This window comes from Cygnus olor, chromosome 7 (genome assembly GCF_009769625.2).
Source record: "Cygnus olor isolate bCygOlo1 chromosome 7, bCygOlo1.pri.v2, whole genome shotgun sequence".
Classification (NCBI taxonomy): Eukaryota; Metazoa; Chordata; class Aves; order Anseriformes; family Anatidae; genus Cygnus; species Cygnus olor.
In genome coordinates, this window is record NC_049175.1 from 30,800,599 (window position 1) to 30,828,249 (window position 27,651).

A 27,651-nucleotide genomic window follows, 5' to 3' on the forward strand; every position below is an offset into this window, starting at 1 on the left:
CCACGTCACATTTTATTCCTTTTCTATTTACCTCCACGTTTAATTATGTGTCCCTCTAATTACAGCATGGCATTAAGGTCTGGTAGCTCTCTAGATCGTTTCTTCCCTTCTTCTGCTGCTTTCACGTGACTGGAGAACAGTCAGTTTAACACGTCCTTGGTCCCACACTCACGATTTAGAATCACTGTTAGTTATTATCATCGCAGGGGCTACTCCCTTTGCTGTACTCCTTTGCTGTATCTTGCATCATCCCAAAAAATACTGAAGTTAATTTTTAAAAGGGATATTTAGGTGCTATAATGGATGATCAGATAAACAGTCCTACCTGCTGTGGAGTTGATTTGAAGTGTTTTGCTTTGATATAGGCAGAATTTTACAGTATTTCACATTACAAAGGCAAAATTTCACTTGACACACCAAAGTTGCACTTCAGCTTTAAAAGCTTTGGGATTACAAAAATCAGGGAGCAAGAACTATGGCTACTTCTGACTGTTTCATACAACGTTAGCACTTGTGCACAAGAAACGACCAGTTAGATAAGCAATGCAATGTATGAGTTAAGGACAGAACAACAGCCAGCTTAAGCACATTACTTGAGCAGGACCAAACACAAGCCTAACATCTCTGTTTACTGACAAACAGGTATTTGGAGAGCTATTCAGAATCTGTTTCTTCTGCATACAAATACAGATAGACTATAGAGCTCTTGTTCCATTTAAGCTATGTCTATGCTAACAAGAAATTTGATGAGAACCCTCCATCTACTACTACCTGTGCAGTCCAGGGACGTTACTTTGGACTTACATTTATGCAGGTGCCTTTCCCTCCCTAAGTATCCCTACTGTGAGTACTTGGAAAGTTTCCAAAGGTCCTAAGGCAGGTGCAGAACATAACAGCCCCCCTAGCGGCAGGAACGTACATACCTGGAGCTGACTAACAAGTTAGTTTTCTCCAAATTAAACTCTTAACAAGACAAAAAACATTTTTTCAGTAGGACCAAAGTCAAAAGTGGAGATGTTCAGGGGATTCACTAGAGAACTGCAGCTTCAAACCAAAATACTAACGCAGAACTTTCAAATACTTAGCTATTTTGCACAGCAGGTCTGTCAGCTCAATGTGAAGAAAACACTGAAATATTAATTGCACGTTTTCTTACCAGAATCCCTTTTAATTCTTTCATTGCACTTTCAGAAGGCTTTGGTGTCTCTGGCTGTAAACAAACATAACAAACATATGTTAAAATACATGCGCTTACTGATCTGGCCCAGCTGAAACGGACCGTGACAGACTTTGCACTTTAACAGACATCGCACAAGGATCTATTGCACAGGCATGCAATTGTATCACCCTCCCGTGCTCTCTCCTCTCACAAGTCCGTGGCTAACATTCAAGCTATTTGCTTATATAGTGGAAGGGAAGAGTCTCAGCTCAACAACTAACGTGGTAAATCCCAGCCCACACGTTTTAAAGAAAGATTATACTTTTATGAAGACAGCAAGCAGTATTGTATAGCATCGGTGCACGAATATGGCTAGGAGTGCTGCATAAAAATATTGCTAGATACAGTATACTTCTTGATCTTTCCCTTTAACCAATTCATTTATTCCCTCTGTGCTTTTTCTTTTCTCTGCAGCCATTTGTTTACAATAGGTTTGCTTTCAGTTCCTTTCTGTGTCAAAGAAACTGGGCTTCTACTTATGTACTGTTGGTCTCACTTTTTTTTCCTTCAGATATATGCTGCCCTAATTTGTTTTATTCAAAATCAAGCAGAGCAAAAGAGGAAAGCAAGGCAAATGTATTCTTTTGTATGCTTTGTAGAAAATCTGATTTGTTTTCAGTATAAATTACTATGCTCAGTTAATAGCATTGCTTTGCAATTTATTCCAAACCTTTGTTTTAGGTCTGCTTGTCTGGTTGACTGGTCTCAGGTGAACTCCCTTTTTAATTCTGTCCATCATTTCTTCAACAGCTTGTCTCTTCAGATCTGTTACTTCTTCACCTGTTCCAAAATCAAAGAGCATATCACATTCCAAATATGAACTACAGAGGAATGTTAGAAAGAAAGAAAAAAGAAACAAAAAACATGTTAAACAGATAGCCTCTGTAAACAAGACAGCTTGTTTGCCAGACACAGCCAGTCACCATAATCATGCATTAGTTTCAGTGATGAGCTGGCATTTACCTGCAGCAGTCCTTCCTGCCTGCATGTATGGTGCCTATTGCTCATGCACTATCCAAATCCACGCTTTTTGCTTGATTTTATTAAAAACATAAACGATAAGCATAAATATATAACCTTATTTTTCTCTGAATAAGTAGGCTGTTCACAGGGTCTTCCTTAAAAGACCTCTCTCTGTCTTACCCTCAGTGTTCCCCACAACGAGGGGCTAACTTACACTATATACACCTAAAAAGCGTTCCCATTTTCTATGTGATGGCAGAAGCCAGCCATCTTACCACTAGTTATCAGGAATTCTAGTTACTGGATTCAGGGCTATTTGGGGTATTTTCTATCAGCTAAACCACTGCAATCTCTTCAAGGATAAAAGGGCAGTCTACACATGGTGAGGATGCAGCTGGGGACTTCTCAGATGCCAAAGAGCAGAGCCTACACATGGTCTGGACAGAAGCAGGGCCCAGATCCCCAAAAACTCAAGGGATGCCCTAACTCCACTAACTGTGTGGGAACTGCAAAAGCTCAGTGCCATAGGCTGAAGTACCAAGGACTACAGAATATGGCCCCACTGCCACTGATTGTGTTCATTGCGGCTCAGGAGATGTTTCCACAGCTTCATTAACACAGGACAAGCTGATCCTGCCCAACAGGGCCTACAGGCAGCCCGTTACAGGGCCACCACATTGCTTATATTTCACATGGGCTTAAGAACTTTGCTGAAATGCTATACCAACATCTTTGACCAAACTAAAACCACACATTTAATAATATTGAGTTAAAGGGCAAAACTTAAACTGTCTGATTTTCAAGAGATTCTGTATCAGGACTGCAAAGTACTCAGGTGGAACTAGAGGCTGCGTGATGAACCTAACCAATACCTGTTAACTTATCAGCCCTCTGGGTAACATAACAAAAGACACTTAATGTGACATACTGAAAAGAGGAAAAAAAGACTACTTAAACAGAATACATGGAGAAATATGGTTGATGCTATTCAAAGCTACAATATTGTACCTTATATAACAGGAATTTTAAATAGACTTTTGCTCTCTCACTTGTCAGAGTACTATTGATGATTCATAGAAATGCAGTTTCTGTATTGTAATCCAATTTAATGTCAGGCTTTAATTTCACAAACGGGCTGTTTCAAATATAAAAGCTTAATTGGTGGTACAGGATAGAAACCACTCATTCTAAGTCCTTAACAAGGGTCAAAACAAGCCTCAGGGTGAACATAATAACTAGATCAACAAATAACTTTCCCCTTCTTTATTTTTATTTTAAGAACTATTAAGCTCTATTAAGAGAAGAAGCAGTTCATATATGATTGAAGAAAGGTCAGAACTGCTAAAGTTTGCTAATAATGAAAGAATAAGGTTTTGAGAACTCATTGTAAATTTCATAATATTTCCTGCAATCACTGTTTGCAGCAGTCTCAACAAAGAGGTGCAATCAAAACACCTAGGATGCTTCAAGGTAAGGAAACTTGATAAACGAAGGCAACATAATTGAACTGTTACTGAAAGATAAGATTGACTCTTCATCAGGACCTCAGTACAAGGTCACGTCTCTCATGTTTCCCAGACCAGCAACCTTATTTCTCTCAGACTGGTAACCAGTTCCCAAAGGTTCCCCAAGGAACCTGCCCAAATCCACTCCACTCCTCGTTTCCTCACCTAACTAACGGGAGTGGTAACGCTTCCTTTCCCCCACTTCCTGCTTGTCGGTCCCATCCGATAATCCAGCCGTGCTTGCAACACTGCTGCCATCTGCTAACGCGATTTTTCCTTAACAGTCATACCCTATACCTATAATTTCAGCCTGGTTCCCTTCTGCAGGCCCCTTCTTTGTTTAAGTGGCACCAAACGAGTTAAGCAATTCAATGCAAACAAACTCCTGCTGTTCCAGAAGGAAGAGAGAAACAAAGAGGAAAACCTTGGCTATTTAACTGGCAACACTTGTCTGACTAGCTCTGACTCTTCAGGCAGGCATGATCACTCGTAAATCTGTACTTAACTCCCATTCTCAACCTAATAAGTTTCCAGCTTCCATTAACAACAATAAAATGCAATTTCAGCTGTTACTTGGCATGCAGAGCCACCCCAGTGCAAGACTGTTTTGTTTTAGTTCTTCAGTATTATTAAAGGATTAGCATTGCGGTCAGCTTTGAGTGGTAATTTCAGAAGATATGAATCGAGGGATGAAAACTGAAGCATTTAAACTAGCTCTCTGGAAAGGCTTTGGAGGGGAGAACTCACAAAAAAAGAAGCCATTCTAAGCTGGAAACTCCCCTGTGTTGTCCAGTGTATAGCCTGTGCTTCGCTTAATGATTGCTAGGTTCGTTCTTCTGCTTCTTCCAGATAACCTGTGGACGTGCTGTGGCTGCACCTACATGCTGTAGTGTCCACTACACATTGGTCGAGCCTCTCAATGCTGTTGTAGTGTAACTGCTACTGGCAGTAGCAATTGCTAGGGTGAAACTCAAGCTGTGTGGCGTCATGCTAGTTATACCAACAGCATGGAGCCTAAATTGAACCCAAAAACTCTCCCCATCCATTTCACACAACACATCTGCGTACCCAGCTGAGTGCTCACCTCATCAGGTCCTTCTGCAAGTCTGTAATAAACATGACCACCCTCTCCCCAGTGGGGAAAAAAAAAAAAGGAAGGAAGATACATGTTTCTGCCACATCAGTGAGTGAAATCAGTGTTCCAACATATCTGACAAGCACGACAGCGAGAAGCAGAAAGATAAGAACTTCTTCATGATTACCGCAAGTACTAGGTCTTCCCCTAAGGTTTTTGATCTGCAGCCTCAAAGATTGTTCATACTAAAACCCGTTTGGAAAAAACAAATTGGATGCTGATTGCAAGCTCAATTGTGGGAGCACAGATAGCTTAAGAGGGCTACGGAAATTCACTCAGGATCTCAAGGAAGCTTGCATGACCAAAGCTATGATGCCAAAGTTACTATCTGCAATCTCAGAGCTCATAATACCTAGGCTGCAACCACACTTCTGGACTGCAAGGCAGATGAATATGCTGGGACACAGACAGTAATTGTTAAGTTGACAATTGCAAGCATTTGCACAACTATCTGCACCCAAAGTTCATTTTCACTAGCTTGGTCTGTATTATCTAGTGAACAATCCACAGAACTCGAGAAAGGATGAGCCATACCTGACTCCTGCTGAGGAGGTTTCTCCTTCTTGCTCACATTGGTGTTGGAATGAGATCTCTTGCGAATCATCGACATGAGAGACCTTTGAGGAAAATGAAACTGCAGATTGTCATTCTGTCCTCTGTTACACACTGCTAGAATGAACCCTGAACATGACACACAAACAGCTTGCTTATACCTGATTATACAGCTACTTACAAAAGACTCATTTAACTGTTCTTGAACGCAGATGTATGTACTGAATTACCCCCCACAATGCCTCCCATCAAACCGCACCAGAGAAATCTATTTCTTTTTAACAGACATTAGGCACAAATCAAAACACTTCAGATTTGAATATTAAAAGACAGCGTCTCATTGTGACACATGACAAACTGAAGCTGTTCCAGCATAAAAAAAGGAAGGAAGAGCTGTAGATGTCGAAGTGAAGTATTATTCTCCAGAGGACACTTAAATATGGTGATCAGTATCTCCTCACCAACTCCAAGTTTGTAATCTTCTTACAGTGTCAAATAATTATCCCTTCACTACAGTCAAAATGTAAAAGTCCATACGAGGAAATGATTCATCTTAGAGCCCGAGTACAAGCTCCTATGTGCAACGAAGGTGTTAGTGGGGCCTATCCCTCCCCAGTGCTCCTTACAGAGCCCAGTGAGCTCCCTAAGATAAGGGGTCAAAGCTCTCCCAGGAAAAAAGCATCCAGTGCCTAGGTTTTGAAACAACCTTTGCTCACATAAACTTCACAGTACTTGAAAGAAATACTCTGATTTAGCTACTACAGCGCTTAAAATGGATAGTGCTATCCATCCCAATTAGTAAAGGACCCAAGCTTAAAAAGCAAACCACCACCACCCCCAAGCTAATTCATTCTATTAGTGAGAAAGAAGCAGGCAAATCAAATGAGTTAACGAAGGTAAAAGGAGCAAAAGATGGAACACAATTGTTCAGAAGTTGTTTAGACTGGATTTCTAGAAACAGAGCACCATGCACAAAGAGTTGAATTCTGCCTACTAATCATTATTTAACTCAGCAGTTAGCAAGACTCCTGTACGTACGCTCTATTACAGCAGTGCATTGTAGTAAATATTTTATTTAGGGCTCCACATATTTGGGCCTAGTGCCCGATACATCATATTGGTCAGCTTTTTTTATGGTCCTTTAAAAAATTCAGTCTTAATTTTGATAATTTTGCCCAAACTGCTTAATGATGGGGTGTTTTTGGTTTTTCTCTTACTTTTTTTTTCTTTTGCTGTTGTTGTTGTTTTGTGGTTTTTTTTTTGTTTGTTTGTTTGTTTTTGTTATTAAGTTTTGAAAACAATTGTTGGAACTGAAAACTGCATTTTCATCACTGGTATCTGACAGGAAGGGGCACACACTAATAATCCAACATACCCTTTGGTTCAAAGGGATATTCTTAGCTGCAGATTCAGACAAGCACTTCACAAGTCTGTAATTACAGCTATCAGGTGAACAGGAAAAAAAAAAAACTCCTAAATTTAGAGGAGTCAGGTATCTCTCCTCCAAAGTCACAGTCTAGACAATTGATTAGGCTTGTGATGGCAGACACTGTTCGCAATTGGTCAGGGTGCAAATCTGAGCAGGTGGGACAGGAGAGTGTCCTGCTGGCAAAGTGGAAGAAATGAAGTCCGAGGCAGACAGAGAAAATCTTTTTTTTATTTAAAGACACGTTTCTTCCTTGCATGCAAGCTCATGTGATGTATTCTGCTTTAGCAAAGAACATTAACGCTTGACTCTTGACTTAAACACTTACCTTATAGGGTTAGGAGGAGGCGGAGGAGGAAGAGGAGGCGGCGGAGGTGGGGGAGGAGGAGGGGGAGGATTTTCAGACTGGTGTACTCGTTTTTGAAGTTCATCCACTGTGCAAGAGAAATGAAAAAAATAAGAGTCAATCCTCTGATTCTCAGACATCTACTCTAAAAGCGATTCTGATGTCTTACACCAAAAAAAAGCTACTAATTAACCAAAAAACTAAACCACTCAGTTGCTAGGAAGTCCTATTTTGGGCAATATCTTTTCTAAGACAGCTGAGAAGAACTCATAGGCCTGCCTAGACATATTTTTAAGGCTAGCTGAAGTAAAGCTCCAACACAAAACAGCTCTTCCAAGCAACACTGCTAACAAGCTTAAAAGATAATACTGCTCTTAAGGATATGTTTCAGAAAAGCATGGTTATACATGTAGTCTTATCTAAGGACAGGGGTTTTGGTCTTCTCTGACAGGGGTTCAGATGCTTTCCTCACCAGCTATCATAAACTAGGACCTGCTTAGCCCTTAAGCTGAATAAAGGCTAAAAGCAAAGGCACATCAAAATAAAAAATAGGCCCTCCTTATAGTGAGGCACACACACCAGGGGCCCTTCTTAAAAGCAGTTTTAAATACAGAGCAATAAATAAATAATTTTCCTCATTCCATTTTGCTGATTTTTAAAACTAGGAAGGAGGATACATTTTGGATGAATATGAATGATTCTTTCACGTAGAAACCCATTCAGATGTATACATCCAGTTGTAAGAAGACTGAGGGCAGGCTTAGAACAGCATTTTTATACCTTACTGAACTTCATAAGGTTATTCTTTCACATGCATTCTGGACATGATTGTTCTGTGGTTGAAGGCAACTGCTAAAACTCTCATGTGAAGCACAGATTTGGATCCCAGCTACAGAAGCTGTTGCTTCTTGGGTCTCAAATCCAACATGTAATTCTTTTAGACATGCACCGCTCACACACCTGATCGTAGTTCTAAAACGAAAGTTACTACATGATTTTACCTGTATGCTTTAAGTCTCTTGCTTTTTCTTCAGAGCTCTGACACTTAAGCTCTAGCTCCTTTTTATCTTCCTCTAAAAGTTCTAGCTGCTGTTTAAGACGACTGATCTCCTTATGCAGTGCTTGATTTTCCAGCTGCTCTTCCAACTCTTTGATCTACAATTGACAAACAACAGCATTAATTACAATAAAAGGTGGGTTTTGTCCTTCCTTTTAACAAATTAGGCACAGTTATTCCTGAGAACACGACGTTGCAGTATAGGAATGAACTACAACCCCTAGACAGAGGACAAATTTTGAATAAGAGCTAGACAGATTTTTCTGAGAAACATCAGAATTTTCTATTCTAACCCTAAATTCTCTCATCTCCTTCCTAAAATACGTCTTTTAGACCAAAGTACTTCAGCTGTAAGTCCTTCCCTTTTTCTTTTTAAGAAGTTTTTAACACATTAATTTTTTTTTGGACTATTTCTTCATTTGAAGCATGAGAATATTACCATTTTTGTTCTCTTACTGACTGCTTCCACTGATAGCTTGGCTATTTAAACTCCCTTGTCTCAATTCACGCAGATGTCAGTGGGTGAAGCGTGGAACATCAGCGTTAGAGGCAGCAGTCAGGTGCAGCGCAGCAATCATTCCCAACTCCTTAAATATATACAATTTGCTCTAGACTTCAAGGAGACAAAGATAGAGAGGTTTTCTATAAACAGGCAACTATTCTTCCAAAATACTAACTCAGAAGCATATGAGATTACATAGTCTTAATACTGTTGCATTCATAAAAGCCCAGGAATGGTGTACTTCTTCCTAGCACTCCATTACCAGAGATTTAAGAACGGACCTCACAGCTAAGTGGAAACTCAATTTCAGGCTTTTGGTGAAGCAATGATGATTTATCCCAGTTAAAGACTGATCCAGGCATCCAGTTTCAAAGACTATATTTATTTAGATCCTTGCACTTTAGATCCTATCATGACATTTTGCAGCCTAGCTTTTCCCTGGTTCCAGTATGTCTGGCTGCTCTATGCAATGAATTTCTTTAGCAAGAGACCAGACTGCTAACAGGAACTGCTTACCTCTCACCTATGATTGTCTTAGGTTACATCACCTGTTCTGTCACCTCTTCTCCACTTCAAGAAACTTCACTTAATGCTTATAATTAAGCTTGTGCTGTAGAGGCATCCAGAAAAAAATACTTCCCAAACCCAGAGCATTCAGGCTGAAAAACCTTCAATTGTTATACTCATGTCTTACTAGTGACCCAGAAGGAGGGAATCACGATCTTCTCTGAAGTTTAATTTTTAGACTGTAAACTCTTCCACGGGGCAAGATAGCAAACAATTCTTAACCACAAATCCATGACAATTCATAGCAGTCCTTAAATTCAGAAGGCTGTCAAAGATTTCTGCATTAGGTGAAAAGCAATCTAGTTTTACCTTTTGTTGGTGTTGAAGTCTCTCTTCTTCTAATGTATGGCTTAGCTTAGCATTGTCATCCAAAGCCTTCAAAAGCTGCTGATCAGGAGCAGCATTTTGCAGAAGCAGCTGACTTTGCCTTTTCATCTTGTTTTGTTCAATAAACATCTGCCAAAAAAAACCCCACCCCCAAACAAAAACAATAGTTAAGCAGAGTCTAAAGCTATCCTTGGGGGAAAAAAAAGGCAGCTGGAAAAAAGTGAAGAAGTTAATGCTGTATTAATATGGTAGGGGTGGAGGGGAAGATGGTGAGAAGGAAGGGGAAAGGGAGTCTGAGAATAAAATTTACACGAGCTGAGCTCACACTGAAAGGAACCAGAACAACGCACTGCAGCACCTCTATTACCTGCATGCTGGCAGTGTAAATAATTTAAATACATCTGAATTTTGTTTCCTGGAAACATGAATAATCCAATTCTGCAGCTCTGGAAAGATTAAAAGAACTCAGGGTGAAGAAAGAAATAGCTTGTGAATTCATAGACATCTCATACACATCTGCAAGCCTTGGCATAAAGCCCTCTTACTGTACTGTTACCTGGGTATGTGAACGATGAAGTGTCTTTGGGAAATGAATTTCAGCTCATGTTTGTGTAATCAGTGTATAGACTCGCCCTTGGAAAAGGCATTTCAGATCAATTTCAGCCTTCTACTTCTGATGCTTGTGTTCTTTTCTCTTCACCAGTTATATTTTTGAGGCAGGGAATGGATACATTAGGAAAAAAAAATCCGACAGTCTAGAAGCATGACGCTGACACAAATATCACACCTCTCCCTAGGCTTCACCTGAGAGGTGCAGAGGCTGTCAGCATGTGCAGTTTCCTTCAGATCTGCTCCTTTCAGTATGTTTGGGAACTTGGAGAAAAACAAAACAAAACAAAAAAACAACCATTTCCCGCCCCAAAAATTACTCAGTGAATTTATTTTGCATCCTGCTGTCTCTGGGTGCCCACCAAGCAACAGGAGCTTCCACAGGATCCTGTTCCTGTTGTTACAGCAGCAACGGGGACTGGGCCACGCCGAGACTGCAGATGAGTGTGCACAGGCCAGCAAAGCATGCCACTTATGGCAGGAGAACTGGGAACAGCCAGAGACTCCCTCGGACTGTTGAAACACTGTCCTATAGCACAGCAAAAGCATGAAGATGGTTTTAAAATCAAATATTGGAAACACAACAGTTCCATGAGATCTTTCCAGGTTCCCACACTACTTATTCACAAGCCAAAGTTACAGACACTACATGCTGATGAATGGTTTCTTCCTGCCCAGTGCTACTGCACTGCCAGCCGATATTTAAATATAGTCAGATTGTAAAGAAACATCATCTGATTCAGATTTGTAAGTGAGCACTCCGCCCTGTGATTTGCAGACACTTTAACTGAGTCTTTCTAGAAAGCAACTCTTTTTCTAACAGTAGGTACAGCATGAGAAGCCCCCTGCCTGCGCTGAACTCACAACGTATCCTGCTTGACCCTGCATGCCAAGAAGAGTCAACTGATGTTGACTCGATGTCTATACACTAATAAAACCAATAGTGAACACTTCATTGGGCAAAGCAGTGCCATGAGGGAAGTAATAAGAACTGGAAGCATTCAGTGAAAAGGAAACAATGAACACAGGCTCTAGCACTAGAGGCTAAAAGGTTGGAATCAAAGCTACCCACACCAACCTTTAAGGGTTTGCTTTGGTATTGCAACTCTGCTATTTGTTTAACATCTTATCTTCTTAAAAGAGACTGCTCTTTGAAAAAAAAAAAAAAAAAAAACATGCTTTAGACTACACCTCTGACCTGTAGAACCTTTTAGGTTGGAAAAGACCTTCAAGATCATGAAGTCCAACCATCAACCTGACCCACCAAGTCCCACCACTATCCATGCCCCCTAGTGCCACATCCATGCATCTCTTAACACCTCCAGGGATGGGAACTCCACCTCTTCCCCAGGCAGCCCCGTTCCAATGCCTGACCACGGTCTCTGAAGGAATTCTTCCTACCGTCCAATCTTAACCTCCCCCAGTGCAACCTGAGACCATTTCCTCGTGTCCTATCACTTGTCACCTGAGAAAAGGGACTGACACCTTCCTCACTGCAACCTCCTTTCAGGTAATAGTAGAATTTCCCCTCAGCCTCCTCTTCTCCAGACTAAATAACCCCAATTTCTTCAGTTACTCCTCAGAAGTCCTGTTTTCTAATCCTCACTGCAGAACTCAACGCTGTATCAAAGCCTCCTGTCTCCTGTTAAATCAGTCAAAAAGTCATTTAACCCTGAAAGAATCAACATCTCTCTATAAGCCACCTCTGTGCAAACTGGACAGTTTATCTACAGTGAACTTTCAAAGCAACATGAAAACCTGAGTTTTATTCATTTTATTTATTTATTTTGAACTGGAGAAGTGTTTTGAGGCCTTAATTCCAGATTTTTCCCTATGTTTCTGTCACTAAGAACAGGGTTGCTCCAGCCTGAAGGAGCAGAAACCTACCAAACCAAAAAGAAATCGCATATAATGACTTCAGCAGATACTTCACCAAGTGCAGAAAACACATACTCACTTCGTTACAAGCTTTTCTAGAAGGAAATTTAAAAAGTTCTCTTGAAGAACTACATGAAACCTTTTCATTGGGAAGTTTTCACAAGAAGTCCTGCATTTTCCATTCACTTTGTAAGTTTCTTTCATGATACGGTGGATATGTCACTGCTTACAATAAATGTGAAAGGGTCTTCACCAGCAAAAAACCCCAAATATCTTTTAATGTAATTTTGCAATCAAACCTGTGGGAACCGATCTCTAGTGGGGAGTCCCATCCATTCCAGAAGTTACTTACACACCTGTAACTTGAAGTACCAGCATATTCTAAACGGAAAGGACAAAATAGACAAGATGGTCAGGGCTGATAAAGCAGAAAGAGAGCTGGTGATGAGCCGATCGTAAGTTTTTGAGAGGTTGCTCTGTGTGTTTGAAATGGGACAAAAAAAGACCCTTCAAATCAATTCAAATTTAAAATTACAACAGTCACTTCTTGCTTCAGCAGGGTAGGAACCTGTCTGCCTGCACAACCCTGAATATTAATTAAAGCAACTGCTGAAAGGGCAAAAAAGCTACTAACAGGATTATTTAGACCAGGTGGAACTTAACCAATTGATGGATTAGTTCCGACCCTGGCACCTGCTAGACAATTACCTGCAGAGTATCCCAAACAAGGCTAGAAACATCAGTCAGTGCTGGGGAAATCTACTGAAACCATGACTGCGACTAAAGGCAGATCACAAAAGACTTACACCTATCATCATCTTTTTAAAAATCTCCAAGTGTTGCACAAACCAGCTGCACATCTTTCTGCGAGTTCACAAACGGAAGCTCTGAAGTGCAGAAAATCTGGGACTTGGCTACGTTCCATCGGCGGGGTTTGCACAAAAACCGGGGGAGGGAGAAAGAGAGGGGGGATGAAGTCCTGAAAATAATAAAAGCTCTTCCCTTGACCTCAATGAGGCCACACCTCGTTCTCAGAGCCCTGCTCTAACCGTTACCCACACAACGTTTGCTGCAGCTGGTTTTTGTTTACAGCAGAGTTACCAAAGGAATTCTTCCTCATTAAGAAAAGTTAGAAAGCAACTCTGCTGGTGTCAAGTCCCTGGGAACTGTGATCCTTGTTCAAGTAACGTTCAGAGTACAACTGGATGCTTTCCAACTACCACTTCTCCCAGGAGCAAAATGAGGCCAAAGGAAATGCTTCAATATCCATACGTTGCTACATTCCTATAAATCATTCGAGTACTCACTATATGGAATAACATTTTTGGCTTAGCTCCAGCCTGAAAGAGAAGAATAATGTCCAAATACCGCAGCACTGCTATAACAACGTAATCATGGGCAGCACAAAGTGAAAGAAAAATCAACAGGAAACATTATCAGCTATAAATACAGTACCAATAGAATCATACAGTCATTTAGGTTGGAAAAGACCTCTAGGATCATCTGGTCCAACCTTTAACCTAGCACTGCCAACACAGGTATGTATCAAGGCAGAGTCAAACCTTGGAAGCCTCAAATAGGAAAGAGAACAAAATCAGTCAACTGACCAGTTGGTCCTCATGTCAAATCCCTAGCAGCACTGCTCCATCCCCTCGTGAGGAATCAACACATCATCCTCATGGAGGGGTAAAGCATCCATTTACATGTGCCATAATTTACAGTAGACAACGTCTTTTGCAATATGGATACCCTGAAGCCTTATATTCCTGTGTCCAGAAGTGAAGTAAGTCCCCAGGAGAGGAAGGCTCAAGGCACTTTTATCTCCCCAAAGGAACAGGTTGTCTGCAGGATTTTATGTGATGTGGGAGAAAGAGTGTGACAGATTATGGCTTGACATGGCACTACGTGGCTGTAAATTCAGGAGGTACTCTGGTTCAAAATATAATTCCAGCTGTGGATTTTAGTTCAGTGGCTAATCAGGAAAAAAATATATACACACACACTTCAACTTCGCGACTGCTTAACCGTGCTGTACTACGAAGGACATCTGGGCCTGTAAGCTTCACTGCATATGAATTTTACAGCAGGAAACAATGGCTAGTGTTTTTTGATGGAAGAGCTGAGAAACAGACATATCTCATTAAAACACATTAAGAAACTCAACCATAGTTTGGACATTGACCTAGAAATGCTCTCTCTACACTCAGGCTCAATGCTGCATATCAAGCAACGACATTTGCCCGGAGGAGTTACAAAGCCTTTGTGTTTTAGTGTGTTCATAGGTTTCTGAAGTGCTACTCAGGAGAAAAGTTACACCAAATAAATGGGTTCTATAGTTGGGATACAATCCAAAAAACTTGCTTCAGCACATGCTTAGCTTTAAGTGCACGTGGCATTACTCTGATCTGAAAGTTTTGTATCTGGTGCTTATATTCTTGCCTCAGATCTGCTTCTATAGAGAGTAACTATCACGAGATGTCAGACAAAGACAAGACTGCTCCAACAGCTAACAAAAACAATGTGACGTATGGGAAACCACAGCGATGCATTTCTAGCAATGTGCTGTGACCTTCATAGACCGGGATTTTCAGCGGTGCTAAAGACTAACACTAGATTTTCAAACTGCCATAGAAAACTGACCAACTTGATCATGAAACAGGACACAAGTATAAGCAACGTGCAGTAATCAGCAGCCAACAGCCACTCCCCTCTTTCCAGATAATGCAAAATAGTTATTGTTAAGACCTGTTTTTGTTTTTACAAGACAGAGCATTATCAAGTTTTGTGGCTGAAAAGAAGAGGTCTAACTAATTTACTCAGAATGCGGGAACTGGAGTAGGTGAGTTAACCCTATTTGATGCCCAACAGTTGCTTTTCACCAAAGAGGTGTTTGGATCATGTATTTTAAAGGTGAGAAGACAATCCTCATCAGCATTGTGACTTCCTAAAAAATACAGTATTGCTGCACAGCCTGCTTCATAGAAGAGGGTTTGTCAAACTACAACACTCTTCCATTATTTGCTTATGAACTATAACTGCCCAAGGCTCAAAATAAAGGAAGGAAAAGAAAAAAAGATTCTCTTTTCTTACTTATGTTACTTATTTATTCATCTTCTAATCTCCCATAGTTAACAGTTTTCTTTTTGCCATGGTACAAGTGTAGACATACAAGCTGTAAGGCTCAGAGTCCTACAGCATTTAGACACCATCTAATATACTCAGAAATAGATCACACACCACATGAAAGAGGAGGAAACCTCTTCACTTTTTTCCCTGATAGAGTAAGTGCCTGAACAGACACAGACACACAAAGAGAGAGAAAGACCAAAGAGAGAGTTTCCTAGAGTGTACATCTGTTACCATTTCACAAGCCTGTTCTTGGGAAAAAGCTTGATGAAATGTGTTAGTGTTGCATCATGCTTCAAAAGTGGTTACATTCAAGCTTAGGAGAATTCTAGTACTAACCACTTACCATGTCTCTTTAATTATTATTTCCAGTTCAATCAGTTGGACTGCAAATTAATTATCTTCGGCCACCAGTTTCTGTCCAACTATTCTTGGTAATGCACAGAGCACAGTACTTGTAAGCACAGACTTCTCTAGGAGTGCTGGGTTTGCTGTATCCTCTCACAGATGTAGCGCATTAATGCAGAAGTCCTCACAAATTAACCCAAAAGGTCACAAATGCATCTAATGAAGAGTTCTTTGAGAGCTCATGTCTAGCACAAGTCATTGAGACAACAAAATTCATAGCACACAACCCCATGAGCAGTGCAGACATCTGTGAAGAAGGGCAGTAATTTTTCCTATAAAATAACAGCCACCTTTTATCATTCAATACTGGAAGATTCAGTCCCAGTAATACGTCAGCTGTGAACTGGCACAGGTAAGGGATAGAGACATTTTGAGGTAAACAAGTGAAATGCAAAGATGTTACTGTGTTATAGATACGTACAAGCACAGACCTAGGCATAGCCTACTTTTTGTATGTATCCCTAAGTGCTAGGAGTTGGAGGGAAGTCAGGGAAAGATGGAACAACGCACGTTACAGACTCACTTTCATTTTCAATCCATCTGGATGACAGCTCCTTCGAATGCAACCTCTCAACCCGCAAAATATTTCACAGATAACCATAAACACTTGGGAAGCCCTTCATTTTTTCCAAGTTGCGTGATTTGAAAAAAGCCTGTGCTAGTCACAGAAGTGAGAGGAACCCTAAAATTTTATCTAACAGCTCAACACTCCATTTCTATTTACCCGAGATGCAGGGAAGAGAAAACAGGGGCTCACCACTAACTTTGAGAGCATGCTGCCTCTTCTCGGGGAGGCTTCCAAAGGAATTTTAGGTGCAGGGGTTGTCCCCATGCCAGCACACACGACAGTAATAAACCGTTCACTTTACAAAATATTGTTGCAAGGCAGGTTGTATGCTTAATAAACCATTTATGCCAGATTATTTTTGTTAAACTCCTGGGATTTTCACATCGCTAAGACTTTCAGTTTACATCTTGCACTGTGTTCCACCCCTTTTGGCTTGCTTTGGCTGAATGTATTGTATTTTGCTCATCTTTGTGGAAGAGTGCTTTTCAGGGCTAGCCTCTATATTATTGCGATGGCCTTCAAGATACTCTCTGCCTTCCTTTGTTTGCTTATAAACTGCTCTACAAAGAGCTGAGAGATCTTAAAGTGTCTCTTAAAACATGACACTAGAATTCTAGTTAAGCTTGCCAAGATTCCTGTGTTAACAACCCTGTTTTATTCAGGTAGGTACAGATTTTTCCATGCCCCCGCCCCTTACACACACTATTTATTTAGTTCTTTTATGCAGATTCCTGTACCTTTCACAATGGATTGTGACTCACTTCAAACCCTCTTTCTTTTTCCTTCCCCCTCTCCACACCACGGCTGACAATATTTACTCAGTTTCTTTAGAACCTCTAAAGAGCATGAATTCTAATGTTTGAAGTTGGATCATTTTTGATTAATTAAATATATATTATGGTGGTGCCAGCAGCATGACTATAATTAAAGCTGTATTTGATTTTTTTTTAATCAAAAGCTCTGATTTTCAAGTGTTCTCTCACTCCCATGTGCACTTGCTCCTTCTCTCTCCCTGTCTTTTCCCCCCGCCTGCACTTGCTCCTGCACACGCTCACCTTCTGTTCTCTGTCACACCTGCACTCCCAGTTGCTCACATCCTGGGGCAAATCCTCATCTCTTGCAGAAGCACAGGATGGAAACGGCATCCCTTGGAAAAGCCTGAGCCAGCCACTCGCGTGGGCTCCTCCAGCTGCAGCCCAGGAGGCCACAGTGAGGAGCAGGGGGCTGATCTGAACCCTCTGAACCCATGGGCCAACACCCCTGGCAGGGAAGGCTTCAGATGCCTGAGCCCTGAAAAAGTCAGCGTGCCCCCCACCAAACAAGACCCTCTGTAGATGTTAAGTCCATATCTAGGCTGTTGGAGATACCCTGAACTAATGCGACATGCTAAAATGTGCTATCCTACAGACTACGCCACAGCACTGCAGTGGCATGCGCATTATCCAGGGATCGGTTCCTTTCTCAAAGCACTCCGAGCAAGTTAAGCACAAAGCACTCAGCCCAGGGTGTTGCCCTTTGCTCAAAGTTCTCCCTTCCCTCAGCATTGCACGGCTTATCCCAACAAACCGCTGTGCCTTCTGTACAACTCAAGCAAAAAATCCAGCAGGATTTGTGCTTCAAAGAAACTTTTTATACGGACAGAGAAAACAGAAGGCCAGTGAAAGCCTTCCACTGGGAAGCCAGGCCAACGATCACAGATCTTTAAACTAATTTGAAACAGTGCCATTTCCCCAAACACAACTGAGCAGTGGCTTTGTAGTCACACGCTTCTGTATTTAAAAAAAAAAAAGAATCCAAAAATCTTTCTGAATTGCATGACACAAAAGGAAAAGAGGTACACAAAGGGAAGACTAATGCAGGCCTGAAGCTCACTGTCCTAACAGACTCCGGAAGGACTTCAAGGAATGAAAAGCCTCAGCTGAAGAGCTACATTGTCAATCTGCCACAACAGCAGCCCATATTTTCATATTTCATTTATGCATATTTCCACATCCATAAATAATGGCACAAAAAAAAAATGTACTTGTTCACAAATAACCTGGATTTCTTTGGCATTGTACTTACCAGTTTGCCTGTTGGTTTGTTATTCAAATACTAAAAATACCTTAAATATCATCTTTCAAAATGTGTAGCTGTCTGAATATTGCAGTTATGAATCTGAACAAAGGCAACATTCTGGGCCCGCAGTATCAGATAATATTCTTTTATGACCTGAAAACCAGCTTAACTATGCAATTATAAATTACTCGTTTCTGAGAGATGTAAGACCTTTACATACAATCTTCTACTGCCAGTTAATGAACAGAAGCACATCATTGTTCCCTACTTCAGAAGAAAAAGCCAAGCAACAGTATGAGATGTAAAATAGATATTGTAATAATGCATGCTAAACGAACATGCTTAATTCTTAGAAATTTATTTTCTGAAAATAGCAGGTCTGCAGACATCACAGCCAACAAAAGCTAAAAAATTAATGCCTGCACAGACCAGTAACAGTCTTGAAAAAAAAAAAACAAATGAATATTTAAACAACACAAACATTTTGCCTAAAAACGTTTAGTTGCTAATAAATGTGTCTATAGTAAATAACTTCACTGAAATTTGCAGGTCTCTTTTTTACTTCTGAAAAAAAAAAAAAAAACAGTGAACCTTTGACCAAAATCTAAATGCCCCAAGGGCACTGAAGCCATGGCCAAGGCCAAGGGAGATGTCCAGCTCTGCACAGATAAATTTGGGCTTCATCTCACAGAGCTCTGTAAAAGTGGGGTCTGGAGGAGACTGTACGTACAGTCTCTGATTTCAGAAATCACTGCTCTTGAGCGATTTTTCTCTCACATCACTTGACTCTAACAGTGTTCTGCAAAGTCCACCTCCATAGCCCAAATTCCAGTTAGTTTTAATAACTAGTAAATTATTTTCACTTCTGTCATTTCTTCTCCTCTTGGGGAAAAAATACGTCAGCTGTCTGAGCTTTGCTTGAACTACAGTTCTATTTTCAACACATGGCAGAGATACTGACAACAGGCAGGAGACTGTAGGTATGGGTTTCCTGGAGGGTCACCACAGTGACCTTATAAAGGGGTGAACAGGGAAGTGCTGCAATAGGTGGAATAAGGAGAAAGAGAAGCAGTACCCTTGGCTCAGCTGCCGTGAAGTTCTTCAGCCTCTGTACATGGCACAGTCAGAGAGAGCACACGGTGACAGAGCGAGCGAGCACAAGCAACATCTGGTTGACTTCCTCACCCCTTGCTTCCAGATTTTTTAATTTGTATACAGTTTATCTCAAACCCACAAAATGTTTTGTTTAAAATGTTGCTATATTATTCTATTCATACCCGAAGAAATCAAATAGCCAGCACAACACACAAGACTAACAGAACACAATAAACACTTTCAGTGTTTTCTGTAGAGTTTCCAAATGAATATATGCCCTTGCTTACTGTCATTGACTGAATGCAGTTAGATGTACAGGAGTAATCAAATAAATATCTTTTTGTGAAAGAGAGAGAGGAAAAAAAAAACAGCAGCAGCAAATACAGAAAGCACAAGAGCTCTCTACACAGACAAAGTTGACTTCCTGAAGGTTAAATATCTGTTTACTGGCAGCTCTGGTTTCAAAATCTGAAATCAGATATTTTCCTTATTTACAGTATTTCAATAATAATTACCTGTAATTTTGATGGATAATGGCTTTCTTTAAAAAACAGAGTTCCTTAAAAAGCAATTACTTAGGAAGTCCAACTTTTGCTAAGGAAAACATTGTACACAGGGCACAGGTTAGAAAAGCTTGAAAACATAACCCAAGTACAGAGCTCTCAAAATCCAAACTGCAAACAGAAAAAGCATGAGGAAGAAAACAAAACAAAACAAAACAACACCCTTATAATTTTATCAGGCTTTGGTCTATCAACAGAATGAAAGAGTTTGGCAGCATTTTCTGAGGCAAACAGCATCGCCAGCTAGAATTCATCTGTGGAATTGCTAGCCGTTCCCTAATGCTATCCAGCACCTCTTTTCCTCCTTGGGAGTTCATATCTTTTTTAGCATACAGAAGCAATGTTTGTGGTTTTTTTTGTTTGTTTTGTTTTTTGTTTGGTTGGTTGGTTGTTTTTTTTTTCCCCAACTAGAATGTTCTTTGCAATAGGTTATTCAAAAAGCACATTTTAAATAAGTAGCCAAACTTGCATAAACCTCAAACAATACTGTATTTTGCACCATTTTTTTTTTTAACCTTTTTTTTTTTGTGAATTCACTTTTTTTTTCTCCAGGAAAAACAAAATGCGTTAAGTTGTATCAGTAGAAAGGCAACTCATCTTTCCCAGACCCAATCACTACTGAAATGTTGTAGCTGATTAAGCCCATAATAAACTTAAAGCCTCACTTTAAAAAAAGACAGAGGTAAGAGTACACGGATAATTCTGTAAAGCTTTATAAATTCTGTTGAAATAGTAAATCCATTTCACAGATGAAGTATGTATGTTAGTTAAGTAGTACGTGGAAATTCAAAGCCATCATTTCTATGATTTCTATGAGAGCGAGGAATTGAAATCAAGTCAACTATGTTGGTAGTAGGGTTTTGACCAGAGATACCTTTTACTTAATTGCTCACCTCTTGGGCAAACGACTCTGCTTTCTTCCGTAGGTTCTTTTCCAGTTCAAAGTTTACATGAAGCTCTTCATATTCCTCTACGGCCAGCACAGACACTGTTCACAAGAATGAAAGAAAATCAGAATTAGAAGCAGAATGGATAACAAACCATCAAATAAGAAGAAAGTACTGCTTGATTTATCCAGATAGGCTGTGTTTCCCCAGTACCGTGAATCCTTGAATAAAGATATAGTTTTACATTTCTGCATACAGCACACACTGCAATATTTATCTGTTTTGCTTTAAATCTCACTATACGTACACACTACTTTATACCTGTGCATGCACGTCATCACCCCATGCACATCTGCACATACAGGTATTTTAACACTTGAAAAATCTTTTAGAATGTTTTTTTCAATAATGGTTTTACAATAGGATGTGATTTTCTTCCCCCTTCTTATGAAGCTTATAGGCTACATATTACCTACTACCATCTTAAAAAAAACACAAGAATATTTATAGCTTACAATTGCAAAATGAGAATTAAACAATATCTATATTTTTTTCTAGATAACTCTCACAGAATTACTATTTCTCATCACTGCTCTTTGAGGTGTAATAAAAGAGTATGTGACAACTGGGTGTCTAGAATAGTCTACCCAGAAAAGGGAACAGGTTCTCTATCCTAAGAAATCCAGACAGGCATAAAAGTTCACTTTTTCTCCTCTTCCCTCTCCTGTTGCTCCAGGGTTGTTGACTCTTATTAGTGAATAGACTGACATGACATATAAGTAACATTTTCATCTGTATGGAGTGATACTTATGAGTCAAGGATCAAGTTACTTGTTCCAGTCGAGGAATAACTACAGGTAGAGAGACCATCTTCTGGTGGAGCTCAAGCTCAAAACTCCAGTAACAGACACAAAGGTACCACAGATAGTATCTTTCCTCTTTGGGCAAAAGCAATCAAAGTCTCAAGAGAGCCTTGCTCAACCTACCAAGGTATTTCGGAGGCAACTGTATTTGCCTACCTGGTTTGAGGGAGGTTTGGCACATCCCTTTGCAAGAGATTTCAATGGGCCTGAAGAAGAAAGCCGTGCAATTTTGCATTGCCTATATTTAAACTGTGCTCACAAAAGCAAGCCTCACATGGGTGGCTAAAGCTAACTATGGGACATGCTTCCCCAAACTATTCCAAATACATCTGAGTCCAGATCAAGCATCATATACAAATTCTGTCTCATTGACTGCTTGTACTTTCCTAATAAGCTTTAGCTCTTACTGGCCAAAGACAGTAAGTCTAGAGTGATGCCATTGGATTTCTAACAGTATCTTACATAAGTTCCTTGCTTCTTTAGAAGCAAGTGTAACAATTTTTAAAGGTAAGTGTAGGTCAGACAGTAGGATACACATCCCAGCCCATCTGACTCTCAAAATGATGGTTAAAAGAAACCACCACACTTACATTTAAGATAAATTCACCAACTCCGACTGTATGTATCAATTGCATAGCTCCAAGACAGCACCACATAGACACAGAATACAGTAGGTATCAAAAAGATACTTCAGTAACTCTTTTCAAGCATACAAAAAAATCTTGCTTTATGTTGCCAGCACATTAGGACCTAACCTTGTGTAACTCATCTTTTCTGGATAACAGGCAAACATAAAACAAGGGGCTGTTCTTTTTCAGAAAAAATAAAACATTTCATTCTTCTGTGCGAGTTATCCAGTAGCAGCCTTGGCACAGTTCCCTTGACCCAACAAAACTTTCAGAAACCCTTGGAAAAGTTTTAAGAGCTCTTTATTTTTCTCCCTGGGTAAGCAGGTAGAACACAACTGCAGAGGAACAACTTGAAAATAAATCAGAACGATTTCAGGCAGTGGGAATGTGTTTGCCCTATTCTGCTGTTTCTGCCACAGAGCAAAAAGTCTTCCTATTCTCCCATTCAACCTGCTATTTATACTGGCATATTTTCCTGAAGTAGAGACAGTCTAGAACAGTCCATGTGTTTACCCGGCATCTATAGCAATGAGACCAAGTGTCAGATCTGGACTATAGTCACTGTTCTGCAACATGTCCTTTGAACTATAACATAAAAACTCTGATATATCCTTTGCAGAATATTCAAACATTTACAAAACCTGCTGAGACCACACACCTCTGTTACATTTTTCCAACAGTTTTTGCTGCTTATTAACTTCTGTTGTCAAAACAGCCTTTTCTTCTTTCACTTTATTCACCTAGAAAATTATAAAGAACAAATTAAAAAATAAGACTATTTTAATTAGTGGCATGAGGCATACAACACATTACACAATGCAAGCAACATTTCGCTTTCGGTAATTTTGTTTCTTAGGTTTAGCTTGATTTTAGTTTCCTGTGGGATAGGAAGAATTTTCACCCTAATTTACAGATCCCTATCACAGACAGCATTAAAAGGTTATGAACCAATCCTTCACACAGTGCTCCCGTGGTCCATTCTCACAGCACGTACCAGCCGCAGCTACAAATGTCAAATCTTTTGAGTCTTTCAGGATGAGGCACCATAGCACCTGGTTAAAAAGTTACTAGCTTGCCCCTGACTGCTTGCCTTTAATATAGACAGGCTGCTGGATTTTTTGTTGTATTTGTGTTTTGTTGTGTTTTTTTTTTTTTCCCTTCCCTGGGCTCTGTTCATTGTTCAAGAGCTGTCAGCTGTCTCTTTCTGAATGCAAGTGTTGCACAGACAGGAAGAACCACTAAGTCCTGATTTGCATCAGTACATGGCTTATCCAGTTTTCAAGAAGGAATGAAACTGCTGGCTCAAAAAGCCAATTTGCTGGTCTAATTGCCATGACAGGACACTGCCAATGGCTAAACTCAAGGATATGCTCAATGAAGTAGCAACAGTGATTAAACCGGGAATTCTCCAAAAATATTTCTTGCATTTGGATAGGTTTAAGGGGAAAAAAAATTGTACTGCAGGCTGATGGGTGAGAGGATGTCAGGAAGGGGAGATAATGAAAATATGGGCATTAAAACAGGTTATGAAGAATCATCTGCCAGCAACAGCAGCAGATTGGGCTCTGACATAGAAGGCCCCTTCTAGATGTGTGCCCTAAGTGGTACCTCATACGGGCAGGCTGGCAGGACTTTCGATTAGATAGTATTCAATTAACTTCACAACTGAGTGTTTTTAGCAAAATTAGATACAAAAAGTACCAACTACACGCTAACGTGGTCTCGCCTTCCATGGTACAATACATACTTCTTCAATTACTTCTACAAGTTTGCACCTCAGGTTTTCCAGTTCAATGGCTAAGGTCTTCTTTTCCTCATGAACAGATATGATTTGATCTCGCAGCTCTGCAGTTTGAGGAAGGAAATGAAAATATATTTTTATTTTATTCTTGGAAGAAAATAACAGAAGAAACGTCAGAGCAGTGCAAGTACAATCAAGTACAAAACAACTGTATGCAAAGCATCAGATGCATTCAAGGTGCATCCTCAATAATTTAGGAACCTCGCAGAAGTGTCAAGTAACAGATCTATCATCAAGCTCCAGTTTCAGATTTACTCTATTGAGGTAACGTGCCTTGTTCAGCACTGCCATCTTCATTTGCATTCTGAATGATGCATTTCATGCTATAACAGGGCCAATCCTGTCACCACAGAGTGTCCTCAGCCCTACTCAGGAGACTGTCACATCACAGAGACTCTGGTACTCAGGTAGCAGAAAGCAATTTTTAATAGGCGTCCTTTAAAACAAAATAATGTACTTCAGTTCTTTTGGGATCATGAGTTCTCGTCACAAGGGAAATAAACAAAACAACAGGCAGTTAATACTTGGGAGGTTTCCACTGAAGAAATTGTCCTGAACAGCTGCCAATTTTTAGTCTTTGTAACATGTGAACAGAGTCAGAATATAACCTTTACTGATGGAAGAGCTAATGCTTGTAATTTTCCCCTCAGAATTTTTGTTCCTTAATTATCAAAATATGAAATAAATTAAATTCACAATGGAATAAACCATTTGATTATAATCACTTCTTAACAGGAGATCAGTTTGCATACATAATATATCAAGGTTTAGGTTAACAGAAAAACACCACAAAATATGAATTTATTGATATATATTAGCTTTCAGTAAGTGCTCTCATTCCCCACCTGCTTCCAGTATTTCATAGCACTGCTGTTCATTGAATACCAGCCACCAGTTAAGAAAATTGTTGCTAATCAATTGCAGATGATGACAACATACTGGATGTCATTTTGTTTGGTTTCAGATCTCCTAAATGTCAATTCCTCCTCCCCTCCCCTCCCCTCCCAGTTCAGGAGCTTCAAATTTATTTTCCTCTCAATTAATGGCACAGACATCGTAAAGGAAAGAAAAATTCTTGTTCTCCCAGAAGATTCTTGAACCAAATCTTCTGTTTTACGGATGTGTGCTTTCCAGTGAAATTAATGGAAAAAAGATTCTGAAATTTATGGTAACTGGGTTAAATCAGGCGCTACAGTACATATATCAACCTCAACATATAGAGAAGGAAGCATATCCATACCAACTTGGGTAACACCAGAGAGCATCAAGGGGAGATTTGAAAACACCTCTTTCATTGCACGTGATCTTACGCTTCGCAGGTAATCCAAGATGCTACCAGATTTTTCTCTCAAGACTAATGCCACGCAGTTTGGCTTAGTCTGGGGACAGAGCCCTGATGTTGCTTTTTGGTACATGTGGTCAGATCACTCTGCTACCATACACACACCCACTTTTCTCCAGGCACAGGAACAGAATATCTTTTCCTCTAGCAAATGGGATGCCAATGCTTTTAAAATACTCAGCACTTGTAAAAGTAGGACCATTAACATTTAATAATTGTGCCAGAGAAAGGAACAGAAGTCAAGACTTCTAAATCCTTTACAACTCCTGCCACATTTATTCTTTAATGAATGCTTCAGCAAGGCACAGACCATACACAGCAGAGCATTTCTTCAAATATTTTTCTCCTTTGGTCCTGCTACCCTTCCTAACAACGTTGTCCTTTGACCTGCAGCCAGAATCTCTGCCCCTTCTAACAGTATCCTTGACATCTTTCTCCATTAAAAGACAGGAGGAACTCCAGAATCTTATTTCAGATTCGGATGGGTTGCATGATGTGGGTCACACCATTCTCTGCCTCCTTTCCTACACCTGTAGTACGTAAAATTGTTTATTATAAAAGGGTATAGGACATCTTATTTCTTGGGTGTTCTGTGAGGTTTACTGTTTTAGTTTTTTAAACATTTTTAAAATACTAGTGTTTGTTGTTTTCTTTTTCCAGTGATACTTTGTACTGCTTCACTGAGGCTACAACATTCAAACATACAACAATTAACAAGGTCAGGTTGAGTTCAAGACAGTTGTACTTGCACAGTGTTTGCTACTGTAACTTATTATTAAAAAAAATGAATGTTTTTGCTTGTTTAAGTGAAACCATTTAATCTCTCTCTGTATCAGAATGAAGAATGTGGGCATTCCCCTTTTCTGGACACTGTGATATAGCAAGATATCTACAAAATCACAATAACTTCACCGTGGGGTTAGACTAGAAAGAAAGGCAAATTTTCTACTAACAAAACACAAATAGCCTATCAAAAAGAAATGAGAAATTTCTGCATATTGCACAGACTTATAGCAGTGTACTTCCATGTTCCCAAGCTTTGCTGTTTTCCCCGGTACAACAGTCCCTTTTTAATTTACTTGTTTGGCAGGAACTCTGGAATATGAACAAAGTTTGTGTGTACAAAGGTACACAATGGCAACATCAATGGAGAGTCCTGCTTTACAATCTTTGAAATAGTGACACTACAATTGAAGTAAATACCGAGGTGACCTTGTCCTTCCGCTTACCTTTCACTTCGTTAAGGACCTAAAGAAACGTTTCTTTTACCAACTCAGTAACGTTGAGCTCTCTTGGCTGCGTAGATCCCATTATCCTGCAATTTACTTAGCAAGACATACATCCGTCACACACATTATGCACTATCACTACAGGCCTACCACGTCCTTACAGTCCTCCCTGGAAATCCTTTGATGTCCACTCTGAGAAGCCTGACACAGAGCCAGACGGATCTCTAGTCTCAGGCCAATGCAGCCATCCTTTAGAGCTCCTTTACACTCCTGCTCTGGTGTTGTAGGCTCAGCAACAACGCTTACCTTTTATTTGCTGTTGACAATGCACAGAATTGCATGATCCAGAGTTGGCTTCTGTATCTGGGGCTGGATCTTCCTCATCAATGTTAATCTCTTCAGTGATAATTTCCGGGCCCAGTTTTGCCATATAAAGCATACTAATTCTTTTCAAGGTCTTGTTTTCTTTGTTCAGCTGAAAGTTCAGAAGTGCAAACAGTAAGAAGCTAGTTAGTCTATCTTTATGCTGCTGTGCAAGGAAAAAAATAGCTTTTTTCACCCTTATTTGAAAGTGCTAGCAAACAAAGAGCAAGACAAAGTGACATTAGCTTAAATGTTCCATTCAACATTAAAATGGTCTAAAGATGGGAAACTTCCCCTCTTTCTCCTCTGAAAAGGTTTGAATTCAACATGATACTTCAACTACGCCCTTCTTCCATCAGGGAAGACATATTTCTCTCTGGTACTTTTGACTAATAAGTACCCTGTATAGATTTAAATCAAATCAACTATCAAGTTTATTTAATGCTATGCTGCCTTTTTGATAGCTGCTTCAGTTCCGAACCCTTCAGCATGTACCAGTATCAACAAGAGCCCTAACTGAATGACCTGAACAAAGGGACTGTGCTCCTGAAAGCTCGTCTGATTTTGCCAGCTGTATCAATTGGTCACAGAAAATCAGCTTTTTTTGCTTATGAACTACAAATAATACACAGC

The 27,651-nt window shown here is 40.0% G+C and overlaps 1 protein-coding gene across 2 annotated transcripts in view; it reads right to left on the reverse strand.

The window, feature by feature from the left end:
• SHTN1 (shootin 1) overlaps positions 1-27,651 on the reverse strand; it is a 61,700-nt gene that overhangs the window by 12,262 nt on the left and 21,787 nt on the right. For both annotated transcript variants that reach the window (XM_040563922.1, XM_040563921.1), the window contains 10 exons: positions 26,962-27,130; positions 24,031-24,128; positions 22,942-23,023; positions 20,798-20,892; positions 9,582-9,728; positions 8,148-8,301; positions 7,129-7,234; positions 5,357-5,439; positions 1,890-1,999; positions 1,157-1,210 (listed from right to left, as the gene is read on the reverse strand). In XM_040563922.1, coding sequence (XP_040419856.1) covers positions 1,157-1,210; positions 1,890-1,999; positions 5,357-5,439; positions 7,129-7,234; positions 8,148-8,301; positions 9,582-9,728; positions 20,798-20,892; positions 22,942-23,023; positions 24,031-24,128; positions 26,962-27,130 — 1,098 coding nt within the window. The remainder of the gene's footprint in view (positions 1-1,156; positions 1,211-1,889; positions 2,000-5,356; positions 5,440-7,128; positions 7,235-8,147; positions 8,302-9,581; positions 9,729-20,797; positions 20,893-22,941; positions 23,024-24,030; positions 24,129-26,961; positions 27,131-27,651) is intronic.